The sequence below is a fragment of the Oncorhynchus mykiss genome, chromosome 10 (genome assembly GCF_013265735.2).
Source record: "Oncorhynchus mykiss isolate Arlee chromosome 10, USDA_OmykA_1.1, whole genome shotgun sequence".
Classification (NCBI taxonomy): Eukaryota; Metazoa; Chordata; class Actinopteri; order Salmoniformes; family Salmonidae; genus Oncorhynchus; species Oncorhynchus mykiss.
Window position 1 is genome coordinate 49,445,756 of NC_048574.1, and position 26,776 is coordinate 49,472,531.

Consider the following 26,776-nt stretch of genomic DNA (forward strand, 5'->3'; position numbering starts at 1 on the left):
CTATCTTAGTCCTGTATTGAAGCTTTGCCTGTTTGATGGCTTGTCGGAGGTCATAGCGGCATTTCTTATAAGCGTCCGGATTAGTGTCCCTCTCCTTGAAAGCTGCAGCTCAGTGTGGATGTTTCCTGTAATTCAGGGCTTCTGGTTGCTATATGTACGTATGGTCACTGTGGGGACAACGTCGTCAATGCACTTATTAATGAAGCCAGTGACTGATGTGGTAAACTCCTCAATGTTATCGGATTAATCCCAGAACATATTCCAGTCTGCGCTAGTGAAACAGTTCTGTAATTTAGCATCCATTTCATTGGACCACTTCCGTATTGAGCGAGTCACTGTTACTTCCTACTTGAGTTTTTGGATGTAAGCAGGAATCAGGAGGATAGCGTTATGGTCAGATTTGCTAAAGGGAGAAGTTGAAAATGACTATTAGTGCAATGTTGCTCCTATACAGTAGGGGGTGTCAGCATACACTGAGTACATGGAGATGACTATTAGCAGGACAGAAATTTGACGAACTGACTGGTTGGAAAGGTGGCATCCAATCCTATATGCAATCTGGTTTCCGCTCAGGTTATGGATGTGTCACTGCAACCTTAAAGGTCCTCAATGGTGTCACCATTGCCCTTGATTCTAAGCAATGTTGTGATGATATTTTTATTGACTTGCCCAAAGCTTTTGATATGGTAGACCATTCTATTCTTGTGGGCCGGCTAAGGAGTATTGATGTCTCTGAGGGGTCTTTGGTCTGGTTTGCTAACTACCTCTCTCAAAGAGGGCAGAGTATAAAGTCAGAACATCTGCTGTCTCAGCCACTGCCTGTCACCAAGGGAGTACCCCAAGGCTCGATCCTAGGCCCCACGCTCTTTCAATTTACATCAACAACATAGCTCAGGCAATAGGAAGCTCTCTCATCCATTTATATGCAGATGATAGTCTTATACTCAGCTGGCACCTCCCTGGAGTTTGTGTTAAAGGCTCTACAAAAAAGATTTATTTGTGTCCAGCTAGCTTTCTCTGCCCTTAACTTGTTCTGAACACCTCCAAAACAAAGGTCATGTTGTTTGGCAAGAAGAATGCCCCTCTCCCCTCTTAGAACTTGCGAACTTCATGTACTTGGGAGTATGGCTAGATGGTACACTGTCCTTCTCTCAGCACATATCAAAACTGCAGGCTAAGGTTAAATCTAGACTTGGTTTACTCTATCATAATCACTCCTCTTTAACCCCAGCTGCCAAACTAACCCTGATTCAGATGACCATTCTACCCATGCTAGATTACATATAATTAATTTATAGATCGATAGGTAAGGGTGCTCTTCGAGCGGCTAGATGTTCTTTACCATTCGGCCATCAGATTTGCCCCAATGCTCCTTAGACGACACATCACTGCACTCTATACACCTCTGTAAACTGGTCATCTCAGTATACCGGTCGCAAGACCCACTGGTTGATGCTTATTTATAAAACCCTTTTAGGCCTCACTGCCCCCTATCTGAGATACCTACTGCAGCCCTCATCCTCCACATACAACACCCGTTCTGCCAGTCACATTCTGTTAAAGGTCCCCAAAACGAACACATCCCTGGGTCACTCCTCTTTTCAGGTCGCTGGAGCTAGCGACTGGAATGAGCTGCTACAAACACTCCACCTGGACAGTTTTTATCTCCATCTTTTCATTCAAAGATTAAATCATGGACACTCTTACTGACAGTTGTGACTGCTTCGTGTGATGTATTGTTGTCTCTACTTTATTTCCCATTGTGCTGTTGTTTGTGCCCAATAATGTTTCTACCATGTTTTGTGCTGCTGCCATGTTGTGTTGCTACCATGTTGTTGTCATGTTGTGTTGCTACAATGCTGTGTTGTCATGTGTTGCTGCCGTGCTATGTTGTTGTCTTAGGTCTCTATGTGGTGTTGTGGTGTCTCTCTTGTTGTGATGTGTGTTTTGTCCTATTATTTTTTTAAATTTTTTTTTATCCCATCCCCCTTCCCCACAGGAGGCTTTTTGCCTTTTGGCAGGCCGTCATTGTAAATAAGAATTTGTTCTTAGTTAAATAAAGGTTAAATAAAATGTTTAAATAAAGATTAACTAAAAGGACGGTGCTATGTTGAAAGTCACAGAGCACTTCAGTAAGGCCATTTTACTGCCAGTGTTTGTCTATGGAGATTGCATGGTGGTGTGGTCGATTTTATACACCTGTCAGCAAAGGGCGTGGCTGAAATAGCTGTATCCACTATTTTGAAGGGTTGTCCACATACTTTTTATATATAGTGTATATATAGTATATGATATGCTGTAATATAAAAAAAAACACTAGCAGCCAACCTGCTTGCACCAATCCCATGCAATTACAGGTAAATACAAACCTACCTTCCCTCAATGAATTTAATTAATTAATTCAACCATTAATTCATTCATTTTAATGACCGTAAAAAAAAGAGTAAGAGTATTGGTACCGGAAAACAGATAACATGCTGTACTGTACATTTACAGCATTATATTGGCATCAGAATTGCCAGCAAATTACATAATATCATTATATAATAATATCATTATATAATATCCTATAGCTGTGTTGCTGTAATGATTACCATTGGCTCGTTTACAGTATTATGCAGTATTGTATAATACAGCACTGTTTTTCTTACTGCAAACATGTTACAGCATCCCTGCTGTAAATCAAAATTACAGTATTTAACTGGCAACTGCCAGTATAATGGTGTAAATCCACAAGGAAGTTTGTTTTACAGTTTACAATAGGACCATCTGGAGGCTGTAAGAGGCATAGCCCATGTATACATTTAGACTGAGTGGTGGAGTGCCCAGGGGGATCAACCTTTGTCACTCAGACACATACATTTCCCTAATTTGTGCAAATGCACTCCAGGATATGTCTGAATCAATTAAATACTCAGGGATTGTTAGTGAATAATATCAAGGGAAACACAGTCAGAGTCAAGCTGGGGTTCATTAATCATCATCAGAGGATCATTTTGACATCACGCGTGTTTGTGTGAGGAGAATACAACATAGAGTTTCTCAATTGGGATTTGTTTGGAGCAAAAATAGCTTTCTGAAAGAGTTTCACATTTCAAATCACGACTCCGTTTAACCCTCCCAGAGGACCATTTACTCAAGGATTAGTAGCATGAGTGTCCTCTCCCTCTCCCAGTACAAAAGCCCGCATTCCTCTGGTCTGGGTCTATTATCAACCAAGGGGTTAGTCTTTGTTATTAACGGTCCTGTAAAATGGGACAGAGGCTTAACCAGTCTGTCAGAGTGACAAAACTAAGATGTATTGCTACAGTTTACACATTGCAGTCCGGCACAAACGTCTCTATATGATAGACACTCAAAAGAAGATTGCACATTATCTTGGAATCCTGTCAAAGATAAAGCAATCCTGAGTAAGACCGAATGACAACTATAAGCAACCCTACCAACTGCACTAGTTATTATACCTTTTTGGCCTCATTGCTTATTTGCTGCAATACAAATACCTGGGCTGCTAAGAGGAGAGGGTGTTGTCAAGGTAATCCTAGCGGTCACACTACCTCTCAGTCTCATGGCCTGATGCTCCTAGAGTGAGAGCAAAGAGCCCTAATAGTGCATGTTAGTCCAGTTTGAAGATCCAGTCTGCTCAAGCTGTGGTCAGTTCAAAGCTGTATTGCTGCTAATGCACTGAGCGAGAGGATAATGCAGATATAGGATATTCATTTGATCACCACGTTACGGAAGAACATTCCTGCAATGTGAAATGCGCAACTTGTGGTATATTTGAAATGTAAAAAGTGTTCTGAAGTTTCTCATTTCCACTTTGAAATTTCAGACTTGATTTTCACTCGTGAAAAAGAAATGTATCAACCACTACAAAAATGTCCATTAACTGTAATCCACATAATAATTCACATTTCCTGTTGCAACAGGATTATGTTCCCAATGGAGCAAACTGATTCACATGAAGATCCTACATCTACACCATACAAGGAGAAAGAGGGGCTTATTCTCACGATACCATACGATAGAAACTGCGGAGACATTTGTGTTTCATTGCACCTGTAATCTCTTGGTTTTTCTCTTGCCAATAAACTCTATTCTATCGTAACAAGCAACAAGCCTGAGTCACAAATTCAAAGCAAATCTTGGTTTCAGTATTTGCTCCTCTTCCACTCATGCGTCATCTCGCCATGAGTCAGATTTGTCTGACACCCATTCGCACTCTTATCCATCAGTTACCTACTCTATTATCATTCTCTATGCACCATGCCCTGCATCCCGAAGCTCTCATCTTTTCTCCTCAGTTCCTTGCTCAGTATGATTGAGCCACAGGCAGATTGAACGTTTAGGTTAGCATTTCCATTGTCGTTGCACTTGGATTCAGTAGCAACTATGAGTCATATTAATATTATGAATAGCACTGAGGTCAAATGGCAGAATCAAGGACACGGGTGGTTCCTAATGTTGTGAGATTCTCGCTAGTGTTCACAGAAAAACTGGTTCTGAGAGATTAGGATCAGGACCTGCAATTGTAACAGCAACTGCTACAAAATGGAAGACTGCAGTGTAGCCTTTATTAGGAGTACATGTAGCATGAATTGCTAAGGCATAAGAATATGAAAGTGTGTATTCTTATTTAAAATGTATGTGATTCTCTCCTTCAGCTGTCATTTTTTTTGTCTATTAGTATTATGTAGTATTTTATGTTTTGTGTGGAACCCAGGAAGAGTAGCTGCATCTTTGGCTATAGCTAATGGGGATCCTAATCAAATACTACTAAAATACTACCTGGTTACTGCAAATAATTCAATGTTACAGTAAATGGTGTTATATACAGTTTATTACACAAGGATGAAGGTCAATGTTATTTTCTTGAATTGTGAAATAAAAACACGGTATGCACAGGTCTATATTGTGTATGTAGAAATGGCCATATGGGCATGCAGGCTGGTTTATGTTAAAATGGGTAATGAGTGGGTTACATGCGGGCTGGTTCACACAGTTTTAGGAACAGACAGTCACTGTGAAACTGGAATGGAGGAGGAGACAACCTGAGACTTCCCCTTGAGTGGTTGCTGTGTTTATCTATCTGTGTCCCACCCATTGATTTTTATATCCATGTGAGCTGTGGTTTATGGCTGGGATGTTGTTTGTTCAGTGATAAGCCATCATCACTGTGGGCCCCAGACCAGTCCCCTGGCATCAGCCGCCCAGAGCTGTTAAACTCTCCTCTCCTTTTCTTTCCTTTCCTTTCTCTCTCTGTCTATTCCAAGTAGGCTCTACCACTGCCATGGAGACCTCTGCATCTTGCCACTGTCCTTTGAGGAAAACAACTGGAGAATCCAGAGAGAAGGTACAATACTTTTACATTCATTTAATCACGTGCAGTAGATATTCTGTATCGTGAGGATTGTGGCTTTTGGGGGAATTTCCTGTGGTGCCTTTTGTAGCATTTGGGGATAGCTAGGAACAGATTTACCCGCTTCCCTTGGGTTGTCATGGAAGTTCAAGATTTTTAGAGAGTATGAAGCATGCTCAAACAAGTCATATTATAGTTGAGCCAGGTGTGACGTAATTTATCTGATCAATGTTGGATTGTTTTGAATTTGTCCTGCAGAAAACAATGATGTTCAAAGAGTTCACCAAAGGATTCTCTCAACTTGCCCTGAGATCCTCTCTCCGAAGGAGACTTGGACGATACAACAATGAAACCAGCATTAGACCACTGAATCTCACAAGGGTAAACCTATACTAAAATTCTCTTATAGATAATTAACTTAATTCACTTATAGATAATCATTTACTAACTAATTATTAACTAATATTAGACGACAATAGCTGTGGTTTATGGTGGTGATGGCGTGTGTTTAGTCACTTACAGCTAGCTGGTGGCAATTTATCATGGTTAAGCATAGAGATCCTCCTAATTCTATATGGTTAAGATCCAGTTTTATGCTAATTAAAACACATGACCAATATTTGTCTAGAGAAACTCAAACACCACAAACTGTTTTCAAACTGTAATCAACAGTGTATTCATTTCATGTTTTGGTGTGTTCTATTGTCTGCATGAATGAGAATGATATTGCTTTCGACAAGGGGGTAAAGAAAGATGAGGGTTTGTGTAGAGTGCACACACATCCTCTTGTGGTCATGTTGCTATGGCAAGACTTCCTGTGCAGTCAGGAAGTGGCAGTCACAGCAAAGCAAGTAGGTTCAGAGAAGAACATTACCGGAACCCTTCTTCAGTGATCTATCAATGTCTCTCTTGGAATCTTTCAATTAACCGAAGCGATATGGCAATGTTCCTAACACATAAAAACCTTGGAATACCGAATGGACGTGCAGTAAGTGGGCCTAGATTGTCTGTCTGTCTTTCTGTCTCACTGTCTAAGCTCTAAAGTCTTCTAAAGATTATAGGTTTTACGGCAACTAAAAACATGTTACTTTAGATATAAAAATCATTGTGTATCTGATTGTTGTTACCCTAATCCAAAGCAGATTTATTCACTAGTCTATGTTTGTGGTTACAGAGTCTGGCAGTGTCGGACGGAGGTGAGTTGAAACATGGACACATTCAGTTTTTTTTTCACTGAACGTGTTGGACCAGACAATAGATGGTCTGCTTTCTCCCAGTTATACATATGGATTCACTCGCTCACTCACTCTTCTGCTGAGTGCTTTGAGGAGCTGTAAATCAGAGCTGTATGTGAATAAGTAAATGGCCCTGTAGCACAGTGTCCTCCTCTCTCAACATGTTTCACTCATATACAGTTAGCTCCAAAAGTATTGCAGTGAAACAATGAAATGATACAATGACTGTCAGCGTTACGATAAAAGTGACTCCAGAAGGACAACACATTATTTACCATTCATTTCTATTGGGCACAAAATAATCAGAAACAACCAAAACGAACAGCAAATGCATCCAACAAGTTTGTAGAGTCACAAGCTTGATGTAGTCAATGCATGCTAGGAATATGGGACCAAATACTCAACTTTTGACTACATTAATATACATAAGTGAATTAGTCCCAATATTTTTGGTTCACTAAAATGGGGGGGGGGGGAGACTATGTACAAAAAGTGGTGTAATTCTAAACGGTTCACCCGATATAGATGAAAATACCCTCAAATTAAAGCTGACATTCTGCGCTTCAACCTCATAGTCAATGTATCATTTCAAATTCAAAGTGCTGGAGTGCAGAGCCAAAGCAACCACAAAAATATCACTCTCCCAGTACTTGTAAGTAGTGTTTACTGTTTGTAAACGTTAAAGAATGCACTGTCTGTTGGGTTCACCTGCCAGTCTGGCTCTGAAGTTCCGGTGTTACCACAATGACTTCCTCCTCAATAGCTGACAGCCGTATGTGAGAAAAAGTCACGTGAGGGAGCAGCTCACGACTTGTTCCCTTGTACAATCATCTTTTAATTTCCTGTACATTTTCACAACTCAGTGACTAGACTAAAGTGTTCGGTATTCAAAATCACTTTACTATGTTCAAGTGCAGGAGAAGACACAAATAATATTTCAAAGTGAATAATGATGAGTGAGCACAAATATCACCCCCCCCCCCCCCCCTCCCCCAACGACAAAAAAATGTGTTAAGCTCCCCTGTTACCGTAATGGAGAAGTTAGCATGTCTTGGGGGTATGATATTTGTGTGTCTGTAACTTTCGCACTCATCATTATTCACGATTCATTCAGGACTAGCCGTAATCGTGGTAGCATCCACATGAATGTAGAAGTGTTAAGAAACATGTAATATTATTATTTACATTAAAAAGTGACTCCAAAATGACAATCCATTAATTAACATTAATTTCTAATGGGCACAAAATAATCTGAAACGCAACCAAAAAAAACAGCAAATGCACCCAACAAGTTTGTAGAGTCACAACAAGCTTGATGTAATCATTTTATGCTAGGAATATGGGACCAAATACTAAACGTTTGACTACGATAATACACATAATTGAATTTGTCCCAATACTTTTGGTTCCCTAAAATGGGGGGACTATGAACAAAAAGTGATGTAATTTCTAAATGGTTCAACCGATATGGATAGAAAATACACTCAAATTAAAGCTGAGAGTCTGCACTTCAACCTCAGTCATTGTATCATTATGCTGGAGTACAGAGCCAAAACAACAACAAAAACGTGTCACTGTCCCAATACTTTTGTAGCTCACTGTAAGTAGTGTTTACTGTTTGTAAACGCTAAAGAATGCACTGTCTGTTGGGTTCACCTGCCAGTCTGGCTCTGAAGTTCCGGTGTTACCACAATGACTTCCTCCTAAATAGCTGACAGCCGTATGTGAGAGAAAGTCATGCGAGGGAGTTGCTCACGACTCGTTCCCTTGTACAATCGTCTTTTAATTTCCTGTACATTTTCACAACTCAGTGACTAGACTAAAGTGTTCCGTATTCAAAATCACTTTACTATGTTCAAGTACAGGAGAAGACACGTAATCATATTTCAAAGTGAAGCATACATGGTGGTTTCTGTATTACATCCAGTACAGCCCTGTTGTTAATGTCTCCAGAGCTGAATGTGGTACCAGAGGAACGTGGAGCCAGTGTGGGCCTGTGTTCCAGCAGTAACTCCAGTCTCCCCACCGTGCCCAGTGATGGAGCCAGTGGTGTGGGGAAGGTGGCCAGCTGGGCTGTGAGCTTTGAGAGGCTACTACAGGACCCAACTGGTGTCCTCTACTTCACGGTAGGACCTAAACCTAGTACACAATCTTTCAGGTTTATTCATGATGAGCTTTAGTATGCACTTTGTGTTTATGGGTCTTGTGTGTTTGTTTCAAGCAAGAGTCCATTGTTTTGAAGAGATAAAATAAGTCATTTTGAACACTGACATTGTCATGTAAAGGAAAGACTAAGATTTTGTATTGATTATTTTGCCATTATTTAACCGCGGTCTCAGGATGTCATCGCCATCTTAGACATGGCAGCATTGCTTCTAGTTGCTAAACATCTTTGCAGTATTTTGCTTTTTTGTGCCATTTCTTACACTATTAGCCCAGAATGTTTTTGTGTTATTACATACAGCCGGGAACAACTTTTGGATATCAGAGTGGCGGTAACTCACCAGCATATTACGACCAGGAATTTCCCGAATTGGATCCTTTGTTCTTACCCATCAGGGCAATTTAACTTATCCCAGAGGCTGCTCCAAGATGCTGCTCAACGGAGAAGGGGTATTTGGAGTGGACTTCTAGTCCGAATCAGGAGGCGTGCACACCATCCACCGCTTCTGAGTATATTTCTCGCTAATGTTCAGTCTCTGGACAATAAAGTAAACAAGCTCAGGGTGAGGATCTCCTTCTAGAGAGACATCAGGGACTGTAACATACTCTGTTTCATGGAATCATGTCTCTCTCTGGATATACTGTCTCCGTCCATACAGCCAGCTGGGTTCTCAGGAAGTGTATAGGGGATGTTGTTCCTACTGTCCCAAACCTACCCAAACCAGAAACCATGGACAGATGGCAGCATTCGCGCAAAACTGAAAGCGCTAACCACCGCATTTAACCATGGCAAAATGACTGGGAAGATGGTCGAAATACAAACAGTGTAATTGTTCCCTCCGTAAGGCAATCAAACAGGCAAAACTTCAGTACAAAATCAAGTGGAGTCGCAATTCAACGGCTCAGACAAGACATATGTGGCAGGGTCTACAGACAATCACAGATTACAAAGGGGGAAACCAGCCATGTCGCGGACACTGACGTCCTGCTCCCAGACAAGCTAAACACCTTCTTCGCCCGCTTTGAGCATGACACAGTGCCATCGATGCGTCGATGCGTGGGCTCTCATTCTCCATGGCCGATGTGAGTAAGACATTTAAGCGTGTTAACCCTTGCATGGCTGCCAGCCCAGACAATATCCCTAGCCGCGTCATCAGAGCATGCGTAGACCAGCTGGCTGGAGTGTTTACGGACATATTCAAGAGGAATACCTATGTAAGAATGCTGTTCATTGACTACAGCTAAGCCTTCAACACCGTAGTAACCTCCAAGCTTATCATCAAGCTTGGGGCCCTGGGTCTGAACCCCGCCCTGTGCAACTGGGTTCTGGACTTCCTGATGGGCCGCCCCCTTGGTGGTGAAGGTAGGAAACAACACCTCCACTTCACTGATCCTCAACACAAGGAACCCCACAATAGTGCGTACTCAGCCCCTCCTGTACTCCTTGTTCACCCATGACTGCATGGCCACACATGCCTCCAACTCAATCATCAAGTTTGCAGATGACACAACCATAGATTACCAACAATGACGAGACAGCCTACAGGGAGGAGGAGAGGCCCTGGCGGAGTGGTGCCAGGAAAATAACCTCTCCTTTAATGTCAACAAAACAAAGGAGATGATAGGGGACTTCAGGAAAAAGCAGGTTGGAGCACGCCCCTACCACATTGAAGGGACCACAGTGGAGAAGATGGAAAGCCTCAAGTTCCTCGGCATACACATCTCTGACGATCTGAAAAGGTCCACCCACACAGACAGCGTGGTGAAGAAGGCGCAACAGCGCCTCTTCAACCTCAGGAGGCTGAAGAAATTTGGCTTGGCCCCTAAGACCCTCACAATCTTTTACAGATGCACATTTGAGAACATCCTGTCAGGCTGTATCACCGCCTGGTACGACAACTGCACCGCCCGCAACCGCAGGGCTCTCCAGAGAGTGGTGCGGTCTGCCCAATGCATCACCAGGGGCACACTGCCTGCCCTCAAGGACACCTACAGCACCCGATGTCACAGGAAGGCCAAAAAGATCATAAAGGACACCAACCACCCGAGCCATGGACTGTTCACTCCGCTATCATCCAGAAGGCGAGGTCAGTACAGGTGCATCAAAGCTGGGACCGAGAAACTGAAAAACACCTTCTATCTCAAGGCCATCAGACTGTTAAATAGCCATCACTAGCTGGCTACCACAGGTTACTCAACCATGTACCTTAGAGGCTGCTGCCCTATATACATAGACATGAAATAACTAGTCACTTTAATAATGTTTACATACCGCTTTACTCATTTCATATGTATGTACTGTATTCTATTCTACTGTATTTTAGTCAATGCCACTGACATTGCTCGTCCTAATACATTTCTTAATTACATTATTACTTTTAGATATTACTGCACTGTTGGAGCTAGGAACACAAGCATTTCTCTACACCCACAATAACTTCTGCTAAATATGTGTATGTGACCAATAAAATTGTATTTGATTTGATTTGATATAAACTCTGCATGAACACATCAAAAAACAACAATTACACTATATCTACACTACCTCCACAATCACCCAACCTCAACCCAATTGAGATGGTTTGGGATGAGTTGAACCGCAGAGTGAAGGAAAAGCAGCCAACAAGTGCTCAGCATATGTGGGAACTCCTTCAAGACAGTTGGAAAAGCATTCCAGGTGATTGAGAGTAGGTCAAAAGTGTGCAAAGCTGTAATCAAGGCAAAGGGTGGCTGCTTCGATGAATCTCAAATATAAAATATATTTAGATTTGTTTAACACTTTTTTGGTTACTACATGATTCCATATGTGTTATTTCATAGTTCTGATGTCTTCACTATTATTCTGCAATAGTCAAAATAAAGAAAAGCCCTTGAATGTGTAGGTGTGTCCAAACTTTTTCAATTACACAATACATGAAAAGCAAACACAATACATTATTTGAATGAAAGCATTTTACTGACTGGGAGACAATACAAAACCCTGCCACAAAGATTGTTTGTCAAAATGCCCAATAAATTAAAGTGAGAATAAAGTGAGAAAGAGGCCCACGCAAGAGTCCCTTAAATAGTCAGAACCACATGGGCGTCTGATTTTCTCCTGAGGGCTGGAGGATTTGTGGGAAAAGAGATGAGATTCACCAGTTTGGATTACGAGGCCTGTGGAGAGCAGAGGAATGTGTGTGAGTGAGACAGAAATATCAGAGTAAACAATACCCAGCAAACCGAGAACATTCCCAGGACATTAGCTAACATTCCCATTAAGTTCTAGTTAGGGTTTTATCTAACATTAGGATGATAATGTCCCAAAAACATTCAAGTAATGCTCTTGATAAGAAAATGTTTTAAACAAAATATCCATTGAACGTTCTCCTAACATTCACTAAAATGTTGTGCACAACATCTGTAACAACCACCACAGAACATTGCCCTAAGGTTCTGATCAGGTTTCCAGGTGATGTAGTAACAAAATGTGTTCTGGGAACGTTCTTGCAACATCAGGCAAATGTTTTGTACAAACATTGCATAATCATCAGCACAACTAGACCGTTTTTATGGCAACCTAATGAATGTTCTGGGAACGTTCTCAGAACCAGTTTTAGTTTGCAGGGTATACTGTAAGTCAAATTTAAGGTGGTGTTAAGGTCCAATAAAAAACACAGTGGAAGAGGTTTTCCCCCTTAACCCCTTAAGAAACTACCCACAGTTTTCAGACAGTCAAAACAGGCTGAAGATTATGCCTGGTGATAAGGCATTGTGGTTGGGTAAATATTGGTGACAAGACCATTTTTCTGCTTAAACCCACAGGCTTTCCTGAAGTCGGAGGTCAGTGCTGAGAACATCTTATTTTGGCAGGCATGTGAAAAGTTCAGACAGATCCCAGCCAATCAGAAAGAGAAGGTACTTCACAGATGAAAATGGGTTTCTGACATCTTCAAGATTACCCATCTTCAAGAGGGATCTCTATCGGTCAGGGTTTGACCATGTTCCTTTTCTGTCCAGTTAAACCAGGAGGCTCGCTCCATCTACAGCAGTTACCTCTCAGGCAGTGCCTCCCATCCCATCAACATTGATGACAAAGTCCGCATCGAGGAGTGGGAAGTGAGAAACCCTCACCCTGACATGTATCACAAGGCTCAACAACAGGTACACCATCATGGACATCATCTACAGCCTCCATTAGAAAATAATGAAATATTCATACAGTAGCATGGCCATCTTTTGCTGTGGGAAACAGCAGGAAAAGTTTAGTAACAAAGATGGTTGTGTTGCCTGACTTAACAAGGCTTCCTCTCTTTCTCTCCCTCTTCCTCACTTCAGATCTTCAAGCTGATGAAGTTTGACAGCTACACACGCTTTGTTCGCTCCCAGCTCTATCAGAGCTGCATGTTGGCCAATGTAGAGGGCAGGCCTCTACCAGAGCTGGGCCCCCGCTCGAAGAGCACAGCAACCAGAAAGACTGCCGGGACTGACATCCCCTCTCATAGTGACAGACCCAAGGCTGACCAGAAACCCAAAGAGGTACCGTACACAGGGCCGGCGCCAGGTATAAGCGTAAAATAAAAATACAATTGGAACTCAGTTGGGGTTTCAACTTACTGTTTGTTGATAGTTAGAACAGTAGAATACACAAGGTGCAGTTTAGAGATATGGTTGTGTATCAGCAGTTTTCCTCTTGTTATGTCAGTCACTGACAGTCACTCAATTATCCCAAGTCAGCTAAATATTTTTAGATTGGAAAATTAGTCTAGCAAGCTATCTGAACTTGTAGTAATCATGTCCGAATTAACGACCGAGTAAGAACGGCACGTGCTCAGGGGCCCCCATTGATTTTGTTAGTCACTCTCATTCAGATATCATATTAACATGGAATAAGTCATGGCAAAATGTGTAGAATTGCAGGAAATTAACTGTAAAACGTAATAATGTTTTCTCCGCCCCGGTGGCAAAATTAATAGAATTGCATGAAGTTAGTTATAAAATGGCAAAATGTTATCTCCATCTCATGGCAAATGGTGTAGCATGGCAGAAACTTGCTTTAAAACTGCAACATTATCTCTACGCCCCATGGCAAAATGTGTAGAATTACGGGAAATGTACGTTTATCTCAGCCGTCTAGAGGGGGGCCACTAAAATGTTTTGCCTGCGAGGTGTGGGGCCCCTCAACTAAATCTCGTTTAGGGCCGCCAAAAGGCTAGGGCCGGCCCTGACCATACAGTACTGTAAAAATGTGCTATAAAGATTGTGCATAAACCAACACATCACTTCATAACTGAGTATTGTTCATAGAAACCAAAGGTCAAACCAGGAAAGTCTCTACCTTTGGATTTGGACGAGGGAGCAGAGAAGAGAAAAGGAGCCCCACAGAACAAGCTGACCAGAGAGAAAGGACAGGAAAAGAGGGGATCGTGGGGAGGTATAATACAATAGGGATAGCATTGGTTCAGAATTTACATTACAGTCTAGTACTTTTCTGGTCTGATGACATACAGTATACCTGCGGCTGAATATACCCCCTGCCCATTCCCTTAGCTGAGCTTGCTGACCATGCTGCAGTCTTACAGAGCACAACCAGGTCGGGATCCCTCCTCAATGCAGCAGAGGTGAGCGCACAGACACCAAGCTCTGACTATCACATAATACTTATTTCGACTTTGAATTAACTTGTGCCTTTTACCCCCTTTCCCCCCAGAAGTTGGAGAAGGAGCGTTGGCGTGCGGGCCAGGCAGAGAAGTACTGTTGTGTGTTCCTACCTGACGGCACTGCATCCCTGGCTCCAGCCCGACCTGGCCTCTCTATCCGCACTATGCTCACTGGGCTCTGTGAGAAGAGAGGCCTCCCCCTCTCGGATGTCATAATCTACCTGCAGGGCAAGGACAAGGTAAATGTCATCTCTGTTCATCGGTTCTGTTTTATTGTCATCACATGTTAAGTTTGAGCACTGACAGTTTTGTAGCTTCAATGAAGCTGAGCGATCCTCAATCGCTTATGCAAATCCCAAAGTTGGAGTAGTTACCACATTGTTACTATATGTATTCAGCAATATTAATATTATATTAGAATATGTAACATGCCTAAATATTTGAGGAAAATGTAAATTTGCAGTGTATAAACTTAACATTGCGAAAAAGAATGGCAAAAAAATATATATAGTAAAGCCACGCCTCCAATAAGCCACGCCTCCAATCTCCTGATAGGCTGCCAGCTCTACAATATATTATTAAAAAGGTTCAACATTTAGTACCACGGTACCACTCTTAAACCTGGACTGGAAATGGTTCCAATCGCCTTTCCACCATTAATTTTTCCCTCTGGGGTTTTAGAGCTACTTCATATAGGTTCTGTGTTTCATGTAGGCTTACGCTGGTGTGACGTTTTGATAACCTCGCAAATCTCTCTCGGTGTGACAAGGTAAGTTTCATCGATAATTGTCATTGCACATTTTTGAGAGTAAATTGAGGTGAATATGTTGATAAAACTCACCTTGTCTGAGAGAGAATTACACAGCTATCAAAACGTCTCATCAAGGTAAGTCTACACCAAACACAATTCATTCTATTTTTTTTTTGTTAAATTCATGATGTGAATAAATGTATGGCGGAAAAACAATTGGAACCATTTCTATGTTTTTACGGGTATTATGACGCGTCCACTGTGGAGGACTATTGAACCCATCCCATCACAAAAAGGTTCCGTTTTGAACCTTTACACAGGGGTTCCTCTAAGACCCTTTTCAGAGGGGTTCCTCTGGGAACCTTTTTGACCTGGAATGGTTCCACTGGTGTGGCAATTCTTAGAACCCCAAAAGGTTCTTCCAGGCACCTTTACTTTTAAGAGTGTAGAGTGTGTACCACAATAAGTCAGACTTTATCCTGTAATCCCTGACAAGTTTGAATATGTACTGTGTCTATATGTATTTTTTTTAACTGGCTTATAAAATCAATCAATCAATCAAGCAACCTCTCAAGCAGGCTATTGGTTTTACCCAAAATGGTGTCTGTCTGTCACTCAGCAGCATCTTAGTTGGAGGACAAGGGAGAATCCTCTATGCCAAGTATAGTTGATGTACTGTGTTCATTATTCGCCTTCTGTTCTCCGGTCTCTCCCAGAAGCCCCTCTCTCTGGATCAGGACAGCTCAGTTCTGAAGGAGCAGCAGGTCTTCCTGGAGCTCAGAGTGACTTTTGCGTGAGTGTCCACATCCTGATATTTTACGACATGTTTACTTTTGTATTTCCTGTAGTTAAATGAACACGACAAACAAACAAAATCAAACTAATGCCAAGTTGTGTCTATTTCTCAGGGTGGAGATAGTGTCCACAGGGAAGACAGTGGGTATTGTGGTAAAGTCCAGCAAGTCTCTACAGGAAGCACTGACCCCAGTGCTCCAGAAGCAACGTCTGCGACCACAGGACGTCATAGTCACCATGGTGAGTCTAACTATGGGACTCTGCGTGTGACGTTCTATGCTGTTGCATAACCTATAAACCCTCTGATGTTTTCTCTCCATACTCCCTTTTATTTCAGAGTGGGAGCAAAGAGTCCCTAAGCATGAGCACGGCCGTAACCTCCCTGGCCGACAAAAAGATAACACTGGACAGAGTGAAAGGCTAGTATGCTGCAGAATTCTGTTTGTTTTCTGTTTTTTTAAATTGTGCGTATGTGTGTGCAGGAGAGAAACCTAGATGAGGAGATTGCTTGTGCTCAAAACTGATACTGTATCCACGAAGCTTTATGCGTATATCTCCCAAAGGAGTCAGTACAATCTTCTGCAATACGCTATGTCCCATCACGCCAAACACTATGATTTCCTATGAGAATTTTCTGTAAAGCATGATAATTGACAGTGCTTGTTTAGCCAGTGTTTGTCTGGTATTTACTCAGAACTTCATGGTAACCACTTCCAAGAGGACAGCACAATTGGCAATACTTAGTGGTGCTCGTTTGTTTTTGCAATGAATCCCAAATAATTAAAACCAATCATTTTTTAGGTAATTATTATGTAATTACAGTACCTAGTCTAAGTGACAGTCTGTTTGTGCTATCATGCCAACTCTGTATCACTAATTGTCTTGTTTTGCTTGACAATGACAGCTATGGAGTTGGACAATGTGATTTCAATGTAAACAGCAAATAAATAGCTGACTGTAAAATAAAATATAATATTATCTTTAAGTACAATATATATTCTGATGAAGATTATACATCTCCTGGGCCTTCAGAATGTATTCAAACCCCTTGACTTTTTCCACATTTTGTTGTTTTACAGCCTGAATTCAAAATAGATTAAATTGAGATTTTGTGTCACTGATCTACATGCATTTGATCTATACCCCATAATGTCAAAGTGGAATTATGTTTTTAGAAATGTTTTAAATGAATTAAAAATGTAAAGCTGAAATGTCTTTAGTCAATAACCATTCAACCCTTTTAACGAGTCACAAAATAAGTTGCATGGACTCACTCTGTGTGCAATAATAGTGTTTAACATGATTTTTAAATGACTACCCCATCTCACATACATTTATCTGTAAGGTCCCTCAGTCTAGCAGTAAATGCCAAGCACAGATTCAACCACAAAGACCAGAGAGGTTTTCCAGATAACTGAGGATGGATAAACAACATTGAAGTTACTCCACAATACTAACATAAATTATAGAGTGAAAAGGATACAAAATATTCCAAAACATGCATCCTGTTTGCAATAAGGCACTAAAGTAATATAAGTAAAAGTAAAATATTTGGAAATAAAGTGATCCTTTTTTGTCCTGAATACAAAGCATTATGTTCGGGGCAAATCCAACACAACACATCTCTGAGCACCACTCTTCATATTTTTAAGCATGGTGGCGGCTGCATCATGTTATGGGTATGCTTGTCATCGGCAAGGATAGGGAGTTTTTTGGGGATAAAAATAAACGGAATAGAGCTTTAGCACAGGCAAAATCCTAGAGAAAAACTACTTTCAATCTGCTTTCCAACAGAGACACAAATGCACCTTTCACCAGAAAGACTCACAGCTGTAATCACTGTAAAATGTGATTCTAACATGTATTGACTAAGGGGGTTGAATACTTATCTAGTTAAGATATATATATTATTTTATTTCCACACATTTTTTTGTTCAGATTTTCGAATTTTTCTCCACTTGGACATTACAGAGTATTTTGTGTAGATCGTTGACAAAAAAATGACAATTAAATCAATTTTTATCCCACTATGTAACACAGCAAAATGTGAAAAAGTCAAGGGGTGTGAATATATATAGGCACTGTACTACTGTAGGCGTCCTTGTGAGTGTACTTGCTTCGTTTACAGTACATTATCTCATCATCTTTTACTTATGTGCATCAGTTACCAAAACAGTTTTTTTCTCATAATACCAATGACAGTGGGACATTTTCTTCATATCATGTATTCTTTAAACCTGTCGAAAATAAATAATGGATTTATTGTGAAAATGTAGGCTATATTACATAGATGTAATATACTTTTTAATATAGAGATGTTCCAAAGGTCTGCATCAGTGTGGAAGCCAGGAGATGCTAAATGTGTTTATGTTAATTAATGGTCAATTACCGTGAGACCGGCACCGTGAGACCGGCAGTTATTTGCTTGACAATCACCGGCTGACGAAATTTCGGGATCGCTACGCGTCTAAATTGTTTTGCGTAGATTCGTTTTGAGATTGAGAATATTTGATCCTATTATTTTCCCCAGGTACTGAGCAGAGCAGCAGCTCAATGGTGTGTGGTAGCTCCTCGGGCCCTGTGTTTCAGGTGAGTGGTACTTGAGCAACGATCTGTCTGCCTGTCTGTCTGCCTGTCTGGCTGTCTATGTATCTGTCTGTCTGCCTGCGAAGCAGTTTCATTGTTTTTATTTAGGCAATATCGGAGGTAACTGCATTGGAGCTGTCAAATCAGGATACCCCTCCTGGCGTTATACCCACATGAAAAAATATCATAGTTTTACTGTGTTATTAAAACTTTAGTATTAGTATATTTATAAACAGTGCCCTCTGTAATTATTGGGACAGTGAAAAATGTTTTCTTTGTTATAGTTATAGACACGCAAATATCAAACCACTGAAAAAATGCTAAGCTCCCCTGTACCTCCCATGTAGTGTCTAACTTTTTCACTCATCATCCAGGATTCTCTGTAATCACGGTAGCATCCACATTACTGTTGAAGTATTTAGATACATATTCTGTTTACCATTCATTTCTATTAGGCACAAAATAGTCTGAAACGCAACCAAAACAAACAGCAAATGCATAGAAATGCAAATGTAGAGTCACAAGCTTGATGTAGCCATTGTGTGCTATGAATATGGGACCACATTTTTTAGTTTTTAGTACTTTAATAAACATATATGTGAATTTGTCCCAATACTTTGCTCCCCTAAAAGGGGGGACTATGTACAAAAGTGTTATGATTTCTAAACGGTTCACCCAATATGGATGAAAATAACCTAAAAAAGGAAAGCTGAGAATCTGCACTTTAACTTCATTGTCATTGTTTGACTTCAAATCCATACTTTTGGACTATGGAGCCAAAATAAGAAAAAAAGCTTTACTGTCCCAATAATTATGGAGGGCACTGTACTATAGTATTAATTGTTGTATTTTTATGGACTTAACTGTAGCACAGCAGTTTTTTTCTCTCCCAGAAACATTACAGCACATACTGTAGTATTTACTCTTGTGTTTTTGCATACATTACTCCAGCATACTGTTTGTATTTACTGCAGCATGATATTGTATTATTTCTTGTTGCAGTTTTGCAGACATTACTGTAGTATATTGTAATGTTTCTATTGAACAAATACTAAAACGGCCATAACCTGCAAGTAGGTCAGAATGAGAATAAACAGACCATTGGGAATAATCAGATTGTTGGGAACAACAATATATGATATATATACTTGGTATGTAGGTGTCTCACTCATGGGAGGCATAGGGGAGGGGATTGGGGTATATGCAAATTAAACATTAGCATATCAATGGAGTGAGTAGAGTATAGTGTTCTACACTGTACTACAGTGTACTACAGTGTACTAAATCATTTTATAGTAAGTACTGTAGTATTCTAAAGTAAATTATATTTTTTTTATGGGGTAAACCATTGTTTATTTCCATAATGAAAGGATTTCCAGCTTTCCAACATCAGATTTGTTCAATGGCTACATATTTACAGTATAGCACATTCATTGTGTATATGATTGTCATAGCACAGTAGAGTAATATGGATAAATAATTACCATTATTTACAAAGTTATCATAGGCCTAACATAGTGTTCACCACAGTTTACCATGGTAAACTATAGTACATAATATAGGACATTTATGGTAAAATTAGTAAGTGCTAGTTCAGTTTTTCTGAATCACGTACGAGCGTATTTTTTGGCACAATGTTGTCGATATTCAAAACAAACAATACATGTGTTTTCAAAATGTAGTTGCCTTCTCAAAACATAAATACGTATATCAAAACTCTATTATACTGTCAAAATTGCAAATACATTCATCAAAAGAACACAACTGCCTGCCAAAAAAAAATGTGCGCAACCATCCTTTTCTCTCAAATCCAAGCAGACAAAACAGAAAGCTTGTCTGTTTTTTTTTTAAACATTTAATCAAAAATAAGCACATTGTGTGCAGGATTCATTCATCGGTATCATCACTACTCAATTCCATGTATTTCAATACAAAGATTTGTTTGCTCATAGTTTTGTAGACTTCTCATTGGCGCACAGAAACACAATCTACAATAGAAATACGGAAAGGCGTTATACAAAGGAGAAACACAAGGATATGAATGTATGGGCCTAAATCCACACCAAAGAAAAGCTCTAAGGAAGGTCACAATGTTGGACATGAGGATTTAGGAGGAATCCAAAGTTACTTAAAAGTAAACCAACTTCATTCTCTTGCATCTCTGCAAAATTTTTAAAAGATCATCAAAATTGGACAGTCACCATTGCTTAGATCTTTCCAGATAGTTTACGTGGTATGACAGTGATTGGATGATTTAGAATTTTGTGCAGTAGTATTTACATATTGCCGGAAACAGTGAACACAATTGTACACATTTCTCTTCTGATGAAAACAATGTGTTAAAGCTGCAATATGTAACTTTTTGGGTTACCCGACCAAATTCACATGCAAACGTGAGTTATAGATTTGTCATTCTCATTAAAAGCAAGTGTAAGAAGTGTTAGATTTGTTCTTTGTGAACTATTTCCATGCTTCACATTTTTGCCTCTTTTACTTTTGGTTTTATATACCTGCTTCAAACAGCTGAAAATACAATATTTCTGGTGTTTGAAAAGATATTTCATGGCGGTTTAGATGGTACAATGATTCCATCTGTTGGATATCCTAACTCTGGACGGAGTTCAATAGGAATTACACATAACTTTGCAAGCCAGCATAATGTGACTTGCATGTAGGGTTGCAACATTCTGGTAACTTTACCCAAATTCCCAGGTTATACAGAAATCCTGGTTGGAAGTATTCTTTGAAATGGAAGGAGAAAATCAGAAATGCTTCAATCGCGATTTTAGACAAATCTGTGAATACAGAATTTTGCAACCCTACTTGCAGGCCCAATGTGGCCTGAGGTACAGTATGAACTGGGGTACACTTATGCACTTCTAATTAAAGGTACAAAGGATGACATTACATGGTGTTTGTACCCCGTTCGGAACAAATCTTTAATACAGTGGTCTGTAACGAATGGTTTTACATCAAGGCCTGCGAGTCGCATTATGCTGGCTTGCAACGTGATGTGTAATTCCTATTGTAAATCCATCCATTGTGGGGCTATCCAACTTTTTTGAAATGTTTTTATCACCCACAACCTGTATTCAGAGTGACTCCCAGGGTTGGGAAGAATAAACTATGGGACTACCTAAACCATCTAAATTGTAACAACCATTTCAGTAACCGGTGCAATAAGTCCAAGTAACATTTAGGATATGTTCAGAATATTTTTGTAATTTATATTTGAGTAGTATAAGATTAATTCATTAATCAATCAATCAATCAATGCACAAACATAGATATTGAAACAAACTACTCTAAATATCAACCTGCAATAGAGCATCCTGGGAAATATGATAATGATAGGCGTGGTTGTCACGCCCTGACCATAGAGAGTCCTCGGGGTTCTCTATGGTGTTGTAGGTCAGGGCGTGACTAGGGGGGTGTTCTAGTTTTCCTATTTCTATGTTTGTTTTGTTGTATGGTTCCCAATTAGAGGCAGCTGATTGTCGTTATGTCTAATTGGGGATCATACTTAAGTTCTCCATTGTGCCCACCTGGGTTGTGGGATATTGTTTGTGCTTGTTGTTTTGTTGGAAGTTTCACCCCAAAATAAAATGTGGAACTCAAATCACGCTGCGCCTTGGTCCGTCTCTCATCACGAACGTGACAGAACATCCCACCAACGAAGGACCAAGCAGCGTGTTATGGAGGTTAAGGAGTTTTGGACATGGGAGGAAATCATGGGAGGATGTGAGACCCTTCCTTGGAAGGAGACACCAAGGAAGTTGGAAGGACAGTGACGACGCCGGGGACCGCGGCCACAGAAAGGGGCCGCGGGGGAGGAGCAGCGGAGAGTGCAAGAGCCCGAATGACAGACGGTGGAGGAATGAAATGAGGGATACAGGAGAGAGGCGGAGGTGAGGAGTTAGGCTGCAGAGCAGGCGTGCTGAAGAGCGTGTCATCAGTCCTGTGCCATCTGTGCCGGCTCCACGCACCAGGCCTCCAGTGCACCTTCCCAGCCCGGTATGTCCTGTGCCAGCTCCCCGCACCCGCCCTGAGGTGCGTGTCATCAGTCCTGTGCCGGCTGCACGCACCAGGCCTCCAGTGCACCTCCCCAGCCCGGTACGTCCTGTGCCAGTTCCCCGCACCCGTCCACCCGTGTCACCAGTCCCGCTAATGGCAGGAGCCTTCCTTGGCGCCGGTGCCCGGTCCAGGCACGGTGTCCAGTCCCGCTCCATGGCAGGAGCCTACCTCGGCGCCGGTGCCCAGTCCAGGCACGGTGTCCAATCCCGCTCCATGGCAGGAGCCTACCTCGGCGCCGGTGCCCAGTCCAGGCGCGGTGTCCAGTCCTGCTCCATGGCAGGGGCCTTCCTCTGCGCCGGTGCCCAGTCCAGGCATGGTGTCCAGTCCCGCTCCATGGCAGGAGCCTTCCTCTGCGCTGGTGTCCAACCCAGCTCCACGGCAGGAGCTCTCCTCTGCGCCGGTGCCCTGTCAGGTTTTGCGGCCGGAGTCCGCACCTTTCCTATTTCTATGTTTGTTTTGTTGTATGGCTCCCAATTAGAGGCAGCTGATTGTTGTTGTCTCTAATTGGGGATCATACTTAAGTTCTCCATTGTTCCCACCTAGGTTGTGGGATATTGTTTGTGTATGTGCTTGTTGCACCAGGTAAGTCACGTTTCGCTGTTGGTTTTGTTGGTCCGTCTCTCATCACGAAGGTGACAGTGGTTTTGGTTCAAAGTGATGTGTAGGAGATTCAGGCCCCTGTAGTAGGATAAAACGAGGCCCTGAAAATATATATATTTTTTTATAATAACATATTCGTGAAGCCAATGGGACCAAAAAAGGATGAATGCAACAACCATGTCTCTGTCACTAACAAATACAGTCATGTAACTCTACAACTTACTTGAAAGGCAAGGCACTAAGCAGTGTGTTGATTTAATTCAACACTGTTCCGGTGTCTATATGGGTCCACAGACGCAACACTTTCAGCGTTGATTTAACACGCTCAAAGTTATAAATAAAAAATTAACACTGGAGAATTTGTTGTGTAGTATTGTACAGTATACTACAAAATGATATAGTAAGCACTACACCCAGCGTGTACTAATGGGTGTGTTCCTTATTCCCACTGGAGTGCCAAAGTGCGCTCTGGGCGGACATAAATTCAGATTGTTGTCAGTTCAGAAATTCAGAGCATTTTCCTCATGCAGTGTTCAGAGTGCACACTGGATGCTTTGGCTGAGGAGTAGGGTTGATCTGAGCATTCTGACCTCGCAATGGCATTCAAGCACCCAAGCTAACAAGCTAAAGTTGGCTAGCTTGCTAGATATTTCCAGACACAAATGAGAGAACACCTCACTCTGACCATTTTACTTGCCCTAGCAGAGCTGGTTAGGCTGTTTTCATGTTTTATAGAGCGTTGGTGACTGTGACTGTGTTGCTGACACCAATTGAATGACGTTTTTGTTGCCAACCTTTATATTCAACGAGTGTTGCGCGTTTGTAAATTCATCAGTTATTATTATTATATTATTATATAATATTATATAAATTCATCAGCTCTGATATTGTAATAGATAGCCAGAGTGAATTAACGAAAGCACCCATAGTATTCTACAAAATTCTATGATAAGTACTACACATGATCCAGGGATACTGGTTCTGTGGTTTCCATCGCGTCGTAAGGCAGCCTAAACAGAGAGCTCTGGAATTTTGTACATATTTTAGTTTTTGATAAGTCATTGAATTGTTGATTGGATATATCTGGTTGATTTTTACCCACGGAGTTGCAGGACTGATGGCAGATTGATTTGTCTGGTTTTGCTAGCTGGCTAATGTTGGCATGTATTTAAATGATGCATCTCAGCACCGGCTGCTTCTTGATCAATGAGACCCGACTGCAGTGTGGAAATGGCAGAGCACTCCTAGTGAGGACCACTACTGCTTAGGACTGATGCGTGGTGGGCTTATTGGGCTGTAGCAGAGACATCGCCCAGGTGTGTGCTACACGTTGGACGTGGAGGAGTATGAAGTCCAGGCTACATCGAGGCTGAGCTGAGGACGACATCAGGGTCAGCAAGCCAATTCCGTCATCATCATCTGGCATCCCAGGCTACAGAGAGGCCAAAGATAATATCAGAACCGACAAGCCATCTGCATCATCATCATCATCTGGCGTACCCTGACGTCGCCATAATTAAACCATCATTTAACTTGGTTTCGGAGCCTTAGATCGCTGACCTACTGAGGGAATCCCGCCATTGTTTTATTATGTGATATATGTGTAACCAAAGTATGGCTAGTAGGCTAGGTCTACTGTGTAGCCTAGACCTACTGTGTTTGTGTGCAATATTTATTTCATACATTTAAAACTTTTTTTGTCATCCTTGATGATTTTAAATGCATTATCCACATGTGTTTTAAAATGGTCAAATAAATGTGTATATCAACTACAGTGTGGAGTACAGTATACTACATATTCGAGTAAGCACTATAATGTTCTATATCAAACTGTAGTATTTTTTTCTGTGGGTATCGCAGACATTGCCATTGGATGCGCCGAGTCACCTCAGTGATAATCCCATGCAGCCTTGTTACACGTTTGAACACTGGAACGTGTGTTGCAATCTACACCTCGATTAGGCTGAAATAAATCCTTATTTCTTTAATGATTTGTCATTATATATAGCATACACTTTCTTGTTCTGAACTTCTAAAGTGTGTTGGTGCAATTGTAGCTTTTTGTGACAACCACATGAGCAACCGCTCACCAATTTGACAGCTCTAACACAGTTACAACACTGCCAAAATACCAGCTATGTGGGAGTCCCCTATCACCGGCTAACACTTGATCTGATTGAATCTAGCCTTTAAAATGTTCTTGGCATTTCAAACGACGTGAAATTTCTCTATATTGGTTAGGGAAGAAGATCAGCTGTTGTAGAGATGGATACTAGCTCCCTCTTTAGTGCTGACAGAGTCCGGACCAACACCAGGCTGAGAAACCCTGCTGCTAGAAGAACCTATGACATGGATGGTAAGGGAGTGGTTTCTGTGGGAACCTACTAGAGATTCTTGCAATGATCAGCTGTTCTCAGGTATCTATGTAGCTATTACACTTAAGACATGAGTCTGAACATGATTTCTCTGTTGTCTGCAGGTCTGATGGAACTTCTGTCCAGAGCCCAGTGCTGCAGTGTGGACGATCAGAGAGGCCTGCTGAAGAAGGAGCAGCTGTGGCTTCCTCAGTTCCTACAGCTCCCTCTGGCTGAGGAGCAGGACCAGGAGGAGGAGCAAGGGAAAAGAGGAGGAGGAATGCGGGGTCAGGATGGACTAGGGCTCACCGAGACAGAGCTGGGGCCATCTCCTGTCCACTTCCATGCCTTCCCGGAGCCCTTTCAGCTTCCCTCTGGGCCTCCACTGCAGTTCTCAGACACAGGAGAGGGAGGGGAGGAGCAGACCAGACCACCCTCCTCAGACAGCCAGCTCTCAGACCCTGACCCTGGCCGCGAGACTGTGGTGTGACCGAGGGAAAAGAGAAATGCTGTGGATGAATGGATTATGAATTAGCCTGGGTACAAGTCTGTTTAGCAAACATTCCTCTGTCATTGCTAAACAGACTGGTACCCAGGCTAGTTAGGAATGGGTGTTTTACCTTATTTATTAAGCTGAATTACAGTACTGTGCCTTCGATTGCCTCATGTTGTTTACCTGACCTTTGGTGTGAACTGACATTTTCACTTTGCTTAAAGGCTCAGTGCAGTCAGAAATGTGATTGTCCTGTGTTTTATATATATTTCCACATGATGAAGTTGGAATAATACTGTGAAATTATGATAATGCCCTTTTAGTGCAAGAGCTGTTTGAAAATACCTGAAATTGCCTTCCATGTTGACATCACCATGCAGTAAATTAGTTAATAGACCAATAAGAAAGAGTTCCAAACCTCTCTGCCAATAACAGCAAATGTTCAATTTTCCCCTCCCCACTCATACCAGTCCTAGCTAAATTCTTGCTTGAGAAATTACTCCTTTGTAAGAAGCTATTTTTGTTTCTTTTTTTACCATTTTAATTGAAAACAATCACAGTAAGGAACTTAACTGTTACCCCCAAAAATGATTTGATATAAAAATGTTTGCATCGGACCTTTAAATGCACAGTATAAATGGTTACCTATAGTGTCTGGATGTTTTTACTGTTGCTCTGCTGTTTATTTTGCCTGGGAGATAATAAATTGATGTATTGATAACCTATG

The 26,776-nt window shown here is 41.4% G+C and overlaps 1 protein-coding gene across 3 annotated transcripts; it reads left to right on the top strand.

Moving 5' to 3' along the window:
- The first annotated feature begins 5,112 nt into the window (after positions 1-5,112).
- On the top strand, positions 5,113-26,774 carry rgs14b (regulator of G protein signaling 14b). Of its 3 annotated transcripts, XM_021618908.2 has the most exons (16): positions 5,113-5,353; positions 5,618-5,740; positions 6,534-6,555; positions 8,548-8,720; positions 12,562-12,654; positions 12,757-12,900; positions 13,075-13,275; positions 14,044-14,170; positions 14,287-14,357; positions 14,447-14,635; positions 15,864-15,940; positions 16,056-16,182; positions 16,280-16,361; positions 18,473-18,531; positions 25,444-25,558; positions 25,682-26,774. In XM_021618908.2, the coding sequence occupies exons 1-16, from the start codon at positions 5,291-5,293 to the stop codon at positions 26,044-26,046; spliced, it is 2,031 nt and encodes a 676-aa protein (XP_021474583.2). In that variant the 5' UTR covers positions 5,113-5,290; the 3' UTR covers positions 26,047-26,774. The 3 variants fall into 3 exon arrangements, with proteins under 3 accessions (XP_021474583.2, XP_021474584.2, XP_021474582.2); XM_021618909.2 differs by lacking the exons at positions 5,113-5,353; positions 5,618-5,740 and adding an exon at positions 5,789-6,347 and having other exon boundaries at positions 14,450-14,635; XM_021618907.2 differs by lacking the exons at positions 5,113-5,353; positions 5,618-5,740 and adding an exon at positions 5,791-6,347.
- Positions 26,775-26,776: the final 2 nt, after the last annotated feature.